Here is a 13,813-nt window from a genome sequence, read left to right as displayed (position 1 = left end):
CGAGGCCTTTAAGAATAGTACTGATGAGAGAGCTGGCTGTCTGAGTACTGGTTCTGTTTAGTTAGTCCAGTCATGGTCGTGGGATGGCCTCTTGTGTCGCCCTGATATTTTTTGTACCACTGGTGTCAACTTCTATTATACGACTCGGTAAATGCTTCATTGTGATGTTAATTTCCTACATTACTGTACATTTCTTGACCTACTTTTCTTTTTGTTTTGCTGGGTAATTTTGTGATAAAGTGTTATGTGTCAACGATCCGTCCTCATCTCACCGCTCTTCGTTCATTTCCTTCACGAGGATTAGTATTTTCACACGCATATGACTCTTATCAGGATTGTTTTCATAAGCTACAAACTTATTCTACTCGGACTGTACTGTTTCTCCACCGATGACGCAGATTCCTTATTAACTGTCACTAGAACCACGAACATCAACAATTTCCACAGCTTATTAAAAGTTGACGAGGTAAGACGGCGGCCAAAACGTAAGAGTACCAAATCATTATCATCCACAACACATCGCTATACACGGCCCGGAGTTCACTGACCCACCAGCTGTCGTCTTCCTTCCCGTTAGGTGAGCCAGTGTTCCTCAGGCCGCTGGGAGAGTAGGATATGTTCCCCCGACGCAGCGCCCCGCCACCAGGTCCTCCCTTTGTCATGTGCGTGCGTAGATGACCCGACTTGAGTTAGTAGGAAGAGACACTTGTTGACTTCTCTTACATGAGGTCTTATATGAATTACCAGGTCACGATGCTCAGAAGCAGGAAGCTTTCTCGTGTGTTTGTGGGCAGCGTGCGAAGGTGACCCTTCAATAAGTAATGGGAAAGCAAAGACGCTGCTTCTGTACGGTGTATGAAGATAATCCTGAATTGCGTACAAGAGAGGAAAAGACACGCATTTGCTTGAATTATATATCTGTGAGTGGCGCCGTTTAACAGGACTTGGTGGAAGTGAAAGAACAGCGCGTATACTTCTAAACGGTGTGCGGTGACCTTGAAATGCATGAATGAAGAAAAAATGGAAAATACACCCATTGACTGAGTTACATGTGATTAAAACACTTCCACGATGCATAGCAGGCGTAAAATACTTCATTGTGAGCTGCTAAAATGAGTAAGAAAGAAAAGACACATAACCTCAAATGTGCAAAATAGAAAAGCAAACCCACTGTATTTTAAATCGTATAAGTGAAAGCTTAACTCACAATGCTGGGTGGAAGTCAAAGATTTCATCACATACTTCTAGAATAAGTAAGGAAGGAGGGACACACACACCCTCAAATTAAGAAGAGAAGAGAGACATACACCATGAAATTATTAAAAGTGGAAAGACACACACCCTGATTAAGAAGAGAGGAGAGACACACCCTGAAATTCATGAGAAGGGAGAGACATACACCTTAAATTTAATAAGGGAGGAGAGACACCCTGAAATTAATGAGAGGAGAGACACACCCTGAAATTAATAAGTGAGAAGAGATACACCCTGAAATTAATAAGAAAGGAGAGCCTCATGTCCTCAAACTAGCAAGACAAGAAAGGACATCCGTTGACATCTAAATCTTTCACGATGTTAGGCAGAACCAAACGACTGACCCGGATGGTGCTGACGGTGCTTGGGGTGGGCATGGTGATGTACAGCTTCGTCAGCATACCCGTAAAGTCTTTCTGGCGCAGGACACACACCCTGAGGAACGCCCGGGGCGCCCTGGACGTTGAAGGCCACAAGTATTTCATTGAGAAGAAAGACTCGTACAAACCCCTAGTAAGTGAGAGGAAAGACGTTTACCTCCCCGTGAATCAGACCTCGGATTGGGACTTCCTAGTGGACCTGCCCGTTAGAGAGGGAGAGGATGATGACTCTGAGGAAAGCACTGAGCTGGACACTGCATTGAACTTCCCCGCAATACTCCTGAACCCTCCTTCAGCGCCTCCTGCAGAATGGGACAACAGGCTGCCTCTTTCTGCCTTCCCACGTATTCGAGTAACTAATTGCAAGGGGAAAACCTCAAGTGGCGACAACAGTCATGTGTACCCGTGCAAGCCGAAGCGACGTGTAACCGCTAATGAAACAATCTTGCCAACGATACTTGAGCCTTCTAACGGCGCGCTCCTTAGAAGGATATCCCAGCGACGGTACGATGACCCGCAGGTAAGGATAGGTAGGACGATGACGTGGCATGTGCTTGGTGCTGGTGGTGGTGGTGGTCTAGATTCGCTGTTCTTTTCTTTCTTTTTTACTGTTTATTTATTATTTTGTTTTCTTTTTTACTTATGGTATGTTCTCTATTTCTTTTTATTTCCTATCTTTTTTTTTTATCTACGTGTGTTCTTTTGTTATGTTCTCCTTTATTTTTCTTTCCTACTTTTCAATAAACATCACTTTTCTGTTCTTGTATATCCTGCTTTGATGTTGTATTTCTTGCCACTTTCATCCGTGTTTTCTTCCTTTGCTCCACACCTTTATATTCTTTTCCTAAATTTCGTACACCTTTTTCTCCGTTTACATATTACAGTTCTTTACTTGTATTATCGATTTTTCTTCTCCACTTTTGCATGTCTCCTGTCTTCTTATATTTCTCGCATCTTTCTTTATTTATCTTTTGTTTTGTTTTCTTCTTTTCCTTTCTTTTATCGTCTATTTGCGTCAGTTCTTGTGTCTAACCATTTTTCATTCAATCTTCATGACGCGACAACTTTTCCTTTTCCAGAACTTTAGGGAAAGAAAAGTAATCGGATGAGAACATGGTTATTTCCTGTTCTGTGGGTGTGTGTGTGTGTGTGTGTGTGTGTGTGTGCGTGCGTGTGTGTTTGAAAGCCTGTTTATTTCTCTGTTTTTCTTTTTTTCATTTATTCATATTATTTTTTTATTCACTTATTCGTTTATTTATTAATTTTCATGTTTATTTTATTCTATTCTATTTACATATCTCTTTGTCTGCTTATATATTTCATTTTATATTATTTTATTTTATTTCATTTTAGTATTTACTTACTGCATTTTATTTCATTTATTCTCTCATATATCTATTATCATTTTCACTTCTTTCTCTTTCTATTTTTCCTCATTGCATTCACTGACTAACCAAATAAGCCAGACAGTCTCATGAATCCATCGCCAGCGAAGGATCATTGTGTGTGTGTGACCTATCAACTACTCTGAGCTAACTGTACAGACGCCAGCAGGAGTCTCCACGAGCCGCTATCACCACGAGGCGCAGGGTGTGGGTGTGTCTGCGGGGGTATGCGTCTTTTTTTCGGGCAGGGACTGGTTTTCTCCACGGTCTGAAGAACATGAGTATGGAGAAAGAGCAGGTTTATGCGTTTTTATCATTACTGTTATTTTATTTTTATTTTTATGACCCGGTTTAGTGTACTGGAAGATGGGGGTGGGTTTTCTTTCCTTCTTTTCTTTTGTTATTCGTTACTTCCTGTTGTTTTTTGGTGAGTTAGTTGCTTCGCATGGTGGTCAGTTTGTGAGTCATTTCGTTGTTTGTCAGGTTATTCCATCAGTCAGTCAGTTGAGTTAGTACATCAGTCTCTCAGTTGATAAGACAGTCATTCAGTCATTCATCCAGTCAGCCAATCAGCCACTCCAGTAGTTCCTCACTTATTCAATCAGTCAATCAATCATCTAGTCTTTCATTCACTCGGTCTATCAATTAGTGAATCAGTCAGTCATTGGTCTCTTTATTAAGTGAGTCAATCATTCAGTTAGTGCTTTGTTTATTAGATCGGTCGATCGATAGATAGATAAATTATTATTTGTGTTAGTGTTGATATCCTCCTACAATTTATTGATAGATTGATAGACAGATTGATTGATCGAATGATAGATAGATAGATATATTATTAGTGTGAGTGCTGATAATCACTAAAAAAAAAAAAAAAAAACAAGACAAGGAAAAAGCGTTCTTGTTTTGACTGTGCTACCGTAAAAGGTTCCTTAAGCAAAACTGATTGTCTTCTTTGCAAGCTTTCTCTCTGCGTGAATAACCTCTCGGTCAGCACAGGTGTGGGGGAACGGTAGGTGTGGCGGGGAATGTGAAGCATGGTACGGCAGGGATCTTTTTTGCCTCCTTTGTAATAGAAAGTGGTGTTCCTATAAAAGAGATTCCTTGTAAGCACGAGATTACGAAGATGGTGATGATGATGATAATGATGATGGCGGTGATGACAAGGGAAATGATGATGCTGTTTTTAAGGTCGTCACAATCGTCATCATCATCGTCATCATCATATTTGTATTTCTCATGATTGTTATTATTATTATTATTATTATTATTATTATTATTATTACCATCATCATTATTATTATCATCATCATTATTATTATTTTCGTCAGTATGACCTCCTCCTCCTCGTCCTTTTTTTTCGTTTTTGCTTTTTGTTTTTTTTTCCTTTATCATAAACCTCTATAAGTGATAGGCGGGAATAAATAGATAAGTTTCATGTAGCGACCGTCACGTGTAGGCCTGATGGCTTCTTGCAGCTTCTCTTATATTCTTATGCTTTTATGTTCTTGCTTATTTTTTTTTTTTTCACCTAAAAGTAAATATAATTTCGTATTAATATCCTGAAAACAAAGTGATACTCGTGTGGTACTGAGAGGCTTAATAAGGAAGACCCCCTATAAACTTCCTTCATTTTCTGTGTTTTCCATGACAGATAGAGCAGCTGGTGGAGGAGCAGTTGCAGGTGCAGATGCAGCGTCTGGCACGTGTAGCGGAGACCTGCAAAGCTTACTCAGGACTGGAGGAGAAGCTGAGTGTAAGCTTTGTGTGGGCCAAGGACAGGAACCCACCTCTTGTGTACTGCCCGATATACAAGGTGAGGCGGAGATATGGTACTCTATTTTATTCATTTATTTTCTATATTAGGTAACTTAAGTATGATAAGAATATATATATTATAAGATATAATACATTATAAAAGCCGGGCTCCATTGAGTCTAAGCTCTTTTATGAACCTATAGTTCTCTCTCTCTCTCTCTCTCTGTCACTCTCTCTCTCTCTCTCTCTCTCTCTCTCTCTCTCTCTCTCTCTCTCTCTCTCTCTCTCTCTCTCTCTCTCTCTCTCTTCCACGCCTTCCTTCCCATCAATATTTCCTTCGTGTGTCTTTTCGAACCCAAATTATTACATGCCATTCAAATCTCCCTGTCTCTCTCACCTCAGTCAGCCTCCACCACTTGGATGACAAACTTCCTGCGTCTGGAGCACCTCAATGACGACAAACCCGAGACGGTCCTGTCGCAGAGCGTGTGGGACCACATCAAGTTTAGGGTGAGACCCTCCGTGTAAGACCAGAGAGAGAGAGAGAGAGAGAGAGAGAGAGAGAGAGAGAGAGAGAGAGAGAGAGAGAGAGAGAGAGAGAGAGAGATTAAGAAAGGTTTAATCATTTTATCATGGGTATAATTATATTCTGGGTATCATTAAAAGACGGCTTTAAGTTAAGAGTAATTCTTGTTACAGGGAAAGCGTTAGAAATGATCTTTATGTATTCATCTACTACAATTATATTTCCTTTTACTCTTTCCTGACGACTAATAGAATATTTTTAATGAGCTTGGGAATGATCTCTGTTACTGGAAGGGTTAATTAAACAGTTCATTAAAGGAAGTTGGATCAGGAAAGAGTTGAGAGGAGAGGCTGCAAAGATGGGAAAGGGAAGGAAAGAAGGACAGGTGAGACAAATTACAATAAGAGGGTTGAGAACAATACCATACTGTGAAAAATTGTAACAGTCCATTCTTTTCCTTCTATTTCTTTCTTCTTCCAATGAGAGGGCTGAGAACAATGCTAGGCTCAGAGAAATTATAGCTGAGAATATTATACTGTGAAGAAATGGTAGTAATTCGTTTTTTACTCCTTCACTTCAGTAACAGGGTTGAGAACAATACAGTACTGAGAGGAAATTGTAGTAATCCCTTCTTTATTTCTCTATATCTCCATTGAGGGGGTTAAGAACAATATTATACTCTCCCTTCTTTTTTTTATATTTATTTTAATAAGAAGGACGAGAATAGTACTATACTGTAAGGAAACTAGTATTTCCTTTATTCTCTCACCTCCTCCTCTACACCGCGAGAAAACTGTAGTATCCTCTTCATTCTGTACTATGAGAAGAGTGTAGTAATTGGTATTCTGAGAGAAGAGTGTAATATCTCCTTTATCCTCCCACCACCTCTTTACTGCGAGAAAACTGCAGTAACTCCCGTATCCTTCCACTTCCTCTATAGTGTGAGAGGGTTTAGAGGTTTGAAAGGTAAGAAAACTGTAGTAACTCTTCTTAATCCTCCCTTCTCCTCCTCCTCCTCCTCCTCAGCCACGTTTCGGCGGCGGCCACCAGAGGGTCTTCAAGGACTACCCGAAGCCGAAAACAGTGAAGGAGAAGCGGCAGGTTTTCAAGAACGCTGTTAGGTTCATTGTAGTGCGCCATCCCTTCGACAGGTGCGTTTGAAAATAGTGTTTGTTTACCTCCTAATCGCCTCCCTTGTTATTTTCCTTGTGTGTGTGTGTGTGTGTGTGTGTGTGTGTGTGTGTGTGTGTGTGTGTGTGTGTGTGTGTGTGTGTGTGTGTGTGTGTGTGTGTGTGTGTGTGTGTGTGTTTGACCTTTTCCTTCTTTTACCTCGCCTTGTTTATCGTTTTCCTTGTTTTTTTTTTCTCTTTGCCTGACCTTTTCCTTCTTTTCCTTACCTCTGCTCGTTTTTTTCATTGTTTTCCTTGTTCATTTTGTGTATTTTGGTCTTCCTCCTTTTTTTCCTTTTCGTGTTTAATTTGTTCTTTTCTTTCTCTTTAACCTCTTCTTATTTTTCTCGTTATTTTGTTCTTTTTTTTTGTGTTTTGACCCCTTCCTCCTTTTCTTCTCGTTTTTATCCCTTTTCCTCGTTCTTTTTTTCTTTTGCATGTGCTTTGATCACTTCCTCCTTTTTTTTTCTCTCTCGTCTTTTCATCTTTTCCTTGCTCTTTTCTTTGTGTCGATATTTCCCTCCTTTCTTTCATCGTCTTTTTTTTTCCCTTGGCCATATTGTTTTTCGTCATCTTCTTCTTTCTCTTTCTTTTCTTCTTATAGTTCTTTTTCTGTTATTCATTATTTTTCTCTCTCGTCCTCCTTGTTCTTCTCTTCCTTTGTTTATAAAAATTCTTGACATCCGTCTCATTTATTCTTTTCTCTTACTCTCCTTGTCGCCATATTTTCCATATCCTCCTCCTCCTCCTCCTCCTCCTCCTCCTCCTCCTCCTCCTCCTCCTCCTCCTCCTCCTCCTCCTCCTCCTCCTCCTCCTCTATCTGACCACCACCACCACCACAACCCTTTCCTTTCCACCATCTACACATCAATACTAAAACCCAAGACGCCATGCAACAGAACCACCTCTTGACTAACCTCCTCCTTCTGTTGCGCCTTCTTCTGCAGATTGGTGTCGGTGTACAGGGACAAGATAGCGAGGCCGAACCCGCTGCCCTTTAGGCCTTACTTCCAGGATCTGCAGAAGGCGATAGTGGGCAGGTATAGACCCCCAGGCAGAGAGGATCTCCTGCCGAGCCAGCCCACGTTCTCAGAGTTCGTGGATTATTTGATTGAGTCCACGGAGAACCTGAAGACTATGAATGACTGGACGACGAAGGTAAAGTGATGCTGTTGTTTTGGTCTCCTTCGTCTTGTTTTCTTGTTTTTCCATGTTTTTGTTTCTTTTTCCTTTTCTTTTCTTTTCTTTTATCTTGCTGTGCGTAAGTTTTATTTCCTTTCACTCGTCTCACTTGTTTAATTGTTGTTTTGTGTTTTTTTCCCTCTTTTGTCCATTTTTTTTTTGCGTGTGTGTATATATATGTGTGTGTGTGTGTGTGTGTGTGTGTGTGTGTGTGTGTGTGTGTGTGTGTGTGTGTGTGTGTGTGCCACTAAAAGACTAAAACTAATAGATAATATTCCTTTGCTGTCAATAGTGTCTTTCTGTGTTATGCTTACACTAGACCATTTTATTAAGCTGAAGGAGAAGCCACAGCAGTCAAATGGCCCTTATCTTCCCCAGGTGATCTGCTGGACTCCTTACTGGGTGCAGTGCGGCGTATGCACCTCAGACTACCAGGTGGTGATCAAGGTGGAGACCATGAAGAGTGATGAGCAGCTCCTGGCACACGTGGCGAACCTGACGGAGATCCAGGACGGCAGTAAATGGGAGAACAAGCGGCCGGGTCCCCCTCCTGACTTTTTCAAGACGCTCACCAGATCCCAGGTGAAGGCACTCTATCGCAGGTACAAGGAGGACTTTGACTTGTTTGGCTACACTATTGATGAATACCTGAGTACCGCCAGAGAGGTGTGAAGGTGAGGGGTTTACCTGTGAAAGGGGAAGAATTAGAGATGAACAATGTGAGTTTACCTGGGTTTACCACTGATTACTATGTTTGTACTCTGGCAGACAGGTGTGGAGGGGGAATTAGAGATGGTCAGTGTGAGTTTACCTGGTTTACTGTTGATTGATATACGAGTACCTGTACTCTGCCAGACAGGTGTGAACGTAAAGGGTCTACCCGTGAAAGGAGAACCAGAGATGACCATTATGAATTTATCTGAGTTATAATTGATTGATACGAGTATACTCGTACCTGTATTCTAACCGACAGGTGTGAAGACGAAGCATTTACCTGTGAAAGGGAAAGAATTAGAAATTATCGGCGTGGGTTTACTTTACTACTGATTGATATAAGTAAGTGTAGACCGACAAGTGTAATGGGTTTACTCACCTGGATTTACCTGTGAAAGGGACACAATTAGAGATGACCAGTATGCATGTACCTGGGTTTACTGTTGAGTATTGTATCCGGAATCTATTACCTAGTCTTACTTATATGATTGGTTTCCTCACCTGTCAGCCATTGTTCATTAATTCATTCATTCTTTTCCTCCATTTGTGTTATCCGGATAGTGTTGGATATGGCTGTGTATTTTCATTATTTTCTTCGTATGCTTCTTCATTTAATTCACCTCATTCCCTTTTTTTTCACCATTTATTTGATCAAGTATCTGTTGTTGATTTGAATGCAGAATGTCACTCCTTGCTTTTCGTTTTTTTTTTTTTTTTCATTAGTTTTTAGATCATGTGTTTAGCGGTAAGATGTTATTTTCTTTTTATATATATTTTTTAATGCTTTGTTACGCTTACCACTCTCGTTTCATTTCCTCAAGCATCTTATCTTTAGTGCGTTTAGCGTAAGGTGTTTTGTTTTATTATTTTTTTTTGCGGTTATCAATCCGTCCATTTGTTTATTCTTTGTTGACTTTCATGGCACGATTATCACTCTGCCCATTTCATTCCTTCGTGTTTAGTAGTAAGGTGTTTGTTTTGTTGTTACTCTTATTGGTTATCACTTTTTTTATATATATATTTTATCGTGGTTTCTCCTTTTTTTTTTCTTCTTCTTTTGGTAATAAAGTGTATTTGTTATTAATTTTTTTTATGACGTTTATCACTCTGTTCATTTCATTCTTTCATGCTTTTATTTACGAGTATGTGTTTTATAATAAGATGTTTGCTTTGTTGTTAGTCATAATGGCTGTTACTCGGCGCATCTTTTATTTCTTTTTTTTTTTTCGTGTGTTTACTGGTAAGATATATTTGTTGTTAATTTTCATGACGTCAATCACTCTATTCATTTAATTCTGTCATGCTTCATTCATGTGTTTAGCAGTGACGTGTTTCTCTCGTTGTTTCATATGGTGGTTATCACTCGGTCTATTTATATATTTATTTATTTATTTTTTTCTACATGATTAGTAATAGGATATAGTTGTTAATTTTTCCTGACGTTTATCGCTGCATCCATTTCATTTTTTTTTTCACTCACTTTAAGCCTTTAATGTGCTTACAAATAACGATTTTTTTTCCTTTCTTTCTTTCTTTATTTACTTAATTATACGTATTTAATGGGCAGATATTTTTGTTCGTAATTTCCATAACGCATATTATTCCAGCCAATTTATACTACCATTAACCTTTTTTTTTTTTACCTTTAATGTTTCTTATCAGTGTATCCCCTTGCCCTGAGGTTCGCCAGTCGTGTTCAGATTAACATGAAGCGCTGTGATGAATACTGAATTATGAAGAGAGATACGCTTGCTTGTATCTTTTTTTTCTTTCTTTCTTATATGTAAGAGGGTTTCTGACCAAGGAAAATAATAAGAGAGGAAGAAAAAGCCCTACTGAAGATGCCAGTTCGCAAAGTCTGCAGAAGTGACCTACAGATGTGTTAAAATGGACTTTAGGAGAGAAAGACGATTTTTTTTTTTTCTACGTAAGAGGCGCAAAAGAGACGGGCAACAAAGAAGCAAAAAAAAAAAAAAAAAAAGAAAGAAAGAAAGAAAATTCCGTTCTCCAAAGCCTGCAGAAGTGACTTTATATTGAAAATGTACCTCAGGATAAACTCTCTACGTGCCCCGCTGTGCATGAGGCGAGGCTGCAGGTGTGACCACGCAGACACTCAGTAGAAATCAAGGCAGAGACTATAATTTGTGTCTTCCTTAGTCAGCAGCCATGGCATGGTAAATAAACTGAATGAACTTATATGTTTGACTTGTTACCATAGAAATAGATATGGGTATTTATTGTCCTCCTCCTCCTCCTCCTCTTCCTCCTCCTTTTCCTCCTCCTCCTCTTCCTCCTCCTCCTCTTCCTCCTCCTCCTTCTCCTCCTCCTTCTCCTCTTTTTATTTGTGTAATACTAGGTGTAGATCCATAAACGGGCCCATAAAGACCAACAGATCTATTTTTGTTCTAACTTTGTGTTCCTTTGTACTCCTCCTTTCGGCTCTTTCGTACCTCCTCATCCTTATCCCATCTTCTCGGAGCACAGGGTATTTTTTTTTATATTTTATTTGTTTACTTTTTACTAATGTAGTAGTAGTAGTAGTAGTAGTAGTTGATATTTCTTTCTGGCCAGACCTCCTATTATTAAAAAAGAAAGTTGTAGTATCCTATCTTTAATAAATCACATAGCCTTAATCATCTGTCCTAATCGTACAATACACACCATTTTAAGAGCGTTGCGCTAAGATTGGACTACCTAGAATACAGTAGCATCCCCTTTATTTCTCCATTTTCTCTTGTGGCGTCAACTCAGTCTGGTGGGAAAACTTGCATTATTAAGTTAAACTCTTCGTAAGCATCAACTTTCAGAAAGAAGGAATTGGTATGCATTATTCATTTATTCAGTTATATTATTAGGAGGTTAGTTATGTTTTGAAGGGTATTTAGTTAAGATGCTGAATATTCTTTACCTATGAGGATCTGAGGGGAGGAAAGGAGAGAGGAAGGAGGGATTAGATCTCCAGCCTTCATGCCACACCCATGAGAGAGAGAGAGAGAGAGAGAGAGAGAGAGAGAGAGAGAGAGAGAGAGAGAGAGAGTAATAATTAACTGCGTACTAATGACTGAGATTACTATACTAATTCATTTACTAATTCAATTTACAGTCATTCTAAAATAAATTGATAGATAAATAAATAACTTTGAAAAATAATATATATATATATATATATATATATATATATATATATATATATATATATATATATATATATATATATATATATATATATGATAAGAAGAAGAGTAATAATGATCAGAAGAACAAGAACAAGAAGAAAAGTTTTCTATCTCCACTTATCTAATACTTTCATGAGGCCAGCGCCATCCAGGCAACATTAGTAACTCGGCACAAAGAAAATGAGGAAAAATAGTGACAAGAAAAAAAAAATTGTATATAAACCTTGGAGCTTACAATTTCTCACATTCTTGTTTCAGCCTCATGTCCTTCCCTTGCAAATGATAGATATGTAGAATGTTTAAAACACACACACACACACACACACACACACACACACACACACACACACACACACACAGGAAGAAGCGTCTAGTCTAGTTTACTCAACTCTGCTCTAGTCTCGCCGGCCCGGAAGTACTGCAAGTATTTTCAAACTGGGCGCGGCCTTAGCTATAAAAACTGTGCCCTTAGCCTCCTCCTCTTGGCCGAGTGAACCTGGCAACTACAGGGGAGTGACAGGGAGGGGGAGGAGCAGGCCACAGACAGGCACAGACAGGCGGACGAAGGGGACAGACAGACGGACTGGCAGGGGTACAGAAATAGAGAGTAGGGGACGTGTAAAGACCGGGCAGTGAATGAGACAACAAAAGAGTAAGGAGTTAGATGTGAGAGAGAGAGAGAGAGAGAGAGAGAGAGAGAGAGAGAGAGAGAGAGAGAGAGAGAGAGAGAGAGAGAGAGAGAGAGAGAGAGAGAGACCTTGTGAATGAAATGAAGGACTGTGAGAGTTGTTTGTCACTGGTTTCTCTCTCTCTCTCTCTCTCTCTCTCTCTCTCTCTCTCTCTCTCTCTCTCTCTCTCGCTCTCTGATACGTGATTCTACAGTAGGCATTCTGTTGTGTAGGGTCAAGGTGTCATTATTTTAAGCTCTCCATGCCTATACACTCACCAAATACCAACATTCACAAACAAACACTAGTATAAAAGAGTAGCAGATTTATTAGCTCCTACAAGGCTGCCTGTGTTAAGATGCGCTGTGTAGTCTCCAGTAAGAGATATAGGAGAGTAGAGGCGAAGGTTCCTGGCTACCCTAAGCTCCCTCATGCGCTGGCTGACAGGAAAGGAAGATGGATGTGGGGGTTTGTGTGTGTTGTGGTGGGGGTTAATTCAGAGGGAATATTATGAAACTCTCATGTTCTTAATATCGTGTAGTATAGGAGAGTTGCTTTAAAGTTGTTTTTGTTTTTCTTCTTTTTCTTCTTCTTCTTCTTCTTCTGAACGAGATAGAAAATTACCACTACTGCCACAACTAATAGAATAAAAAGAAATAGAAATGAGTGTCAGATCACGAACAGCAACCTTAAAGGATAAAATAAATAAACATTTCATAATATGCGGAATGATTCTAATGTTTCTCCAGTAACGCTTTATACCTTCGCTGCGGATGTGAACCTTTTGTAAATGTTTCGGTGCGTTTGTAACTCGCTGTATGTTACTGGAGGTTTGCAAGAGTGTCTGTATGATTCTAGTGACAGTTTACCAAGGGAAAAACGCCCACGAGAACCCGACTAATCATCTGTGTCCTTAGAAAATACTCCTTATGAGAGAAGAAGCCGTTTTAGAGTACGAAGCTAATAGATACGTGACTAATCTGTTCCTGAAAGCCTTAACTGTTAAAACACCAACATAAGACGGCAAGGAATTCCAGACATTATTGATCTACCTCCAATATAAAAAAGTGGTAATGATAATAAAGAGAAATATGAATGAGCACCCTACACTACCAGTCCACCAATCAGAAGTCGGCAATACCACGACCACACGAGGCGTCCACCAGTAGGGCAGTGATACCAGCAAGTCGTGATGAGTAATGGTGCCTGGCGGGAGTACGGGAGGTTGACTGGCTCTGATCTGTCCCACCGTCACCACAACCACCACCACCGCCAACACCACCACCACCGCCACCACCACCCACCGCCCTACTGCCGATGACTATTTTGGAGAGGGCAGGGCAGGGCGGTGGCTCCACAAAAACGCTCAAGACTCCCGCAGACAGCAAGTGGCAGCCGCTCCCCCGTCGGGCACTTCAAAGGGGAGTACAGGAAGAGGAACCAAGGGTGATATATGGGTAAAAAAGACTCATGTTTCTCTTCCTAATGGTTAGCAGAAGTACTCTACCTGTGTGTGCATAGTGACGTGTTTACCTGCTCGCACACACAAAGGAGTGTTGTCTGGTGGGGAAAGGTGTTTCATTCTTTTGTTTCTGTTGTGTGAG

General features: G+C 40.1%; 1 protein-coding gene across 1 annotated transcript; it reads left to right on the top strand.

Annotated features, from left to right (window-relative positions):
- Positions 1 to 584: 584 nt before the first annotated feature.
- LOC135088803 (carbohydrate sulfotransferase 10-like) lies at positions 585 to 10,561 on the top strand. Its single transcript, XM_063983856.1, has 6 exons — positions 585 to 2,154; positions 4,671 to 4,832; positions 5,177 to 5,284; positions 6,327 to 6,451; positions 7,417 to 7,627; positions 8,030 to 10,561. Exons 1-6 carry the CDS (start codon positions 1,573 to 1,575, stop codon positions 8,321 to 8,323), a joined length of 1,482 nt encoding a protein of 493 aa, XP_063839926.1. The 5' UTR covers positions 585 to 1,572; the 3' UTR covers positions 8,324 to 10,561.
- Positions 10,562 to 13,813: the final 3,252 nt, after the last annotated feature.

Source organism: Scylla paramamosain, chromosome 31 (assembly GCF_035594125.1).
Source record: "Scylla paramamosain isolate STU-SP2022 chromosome 31, ASM3559412v1, whole genome shotgun sequence".
Taxonomy (NCBI): Eukaryota; Metazoa; Arthropoda; class Malacostraca; order Decapoda; family Portunidae; genus Scylla; species Scylla paramamosain.
Note: the sequence above shows the minus strand (reverse complement) of the source record. Positions and strands in the feature narration are given on the sequence as shown.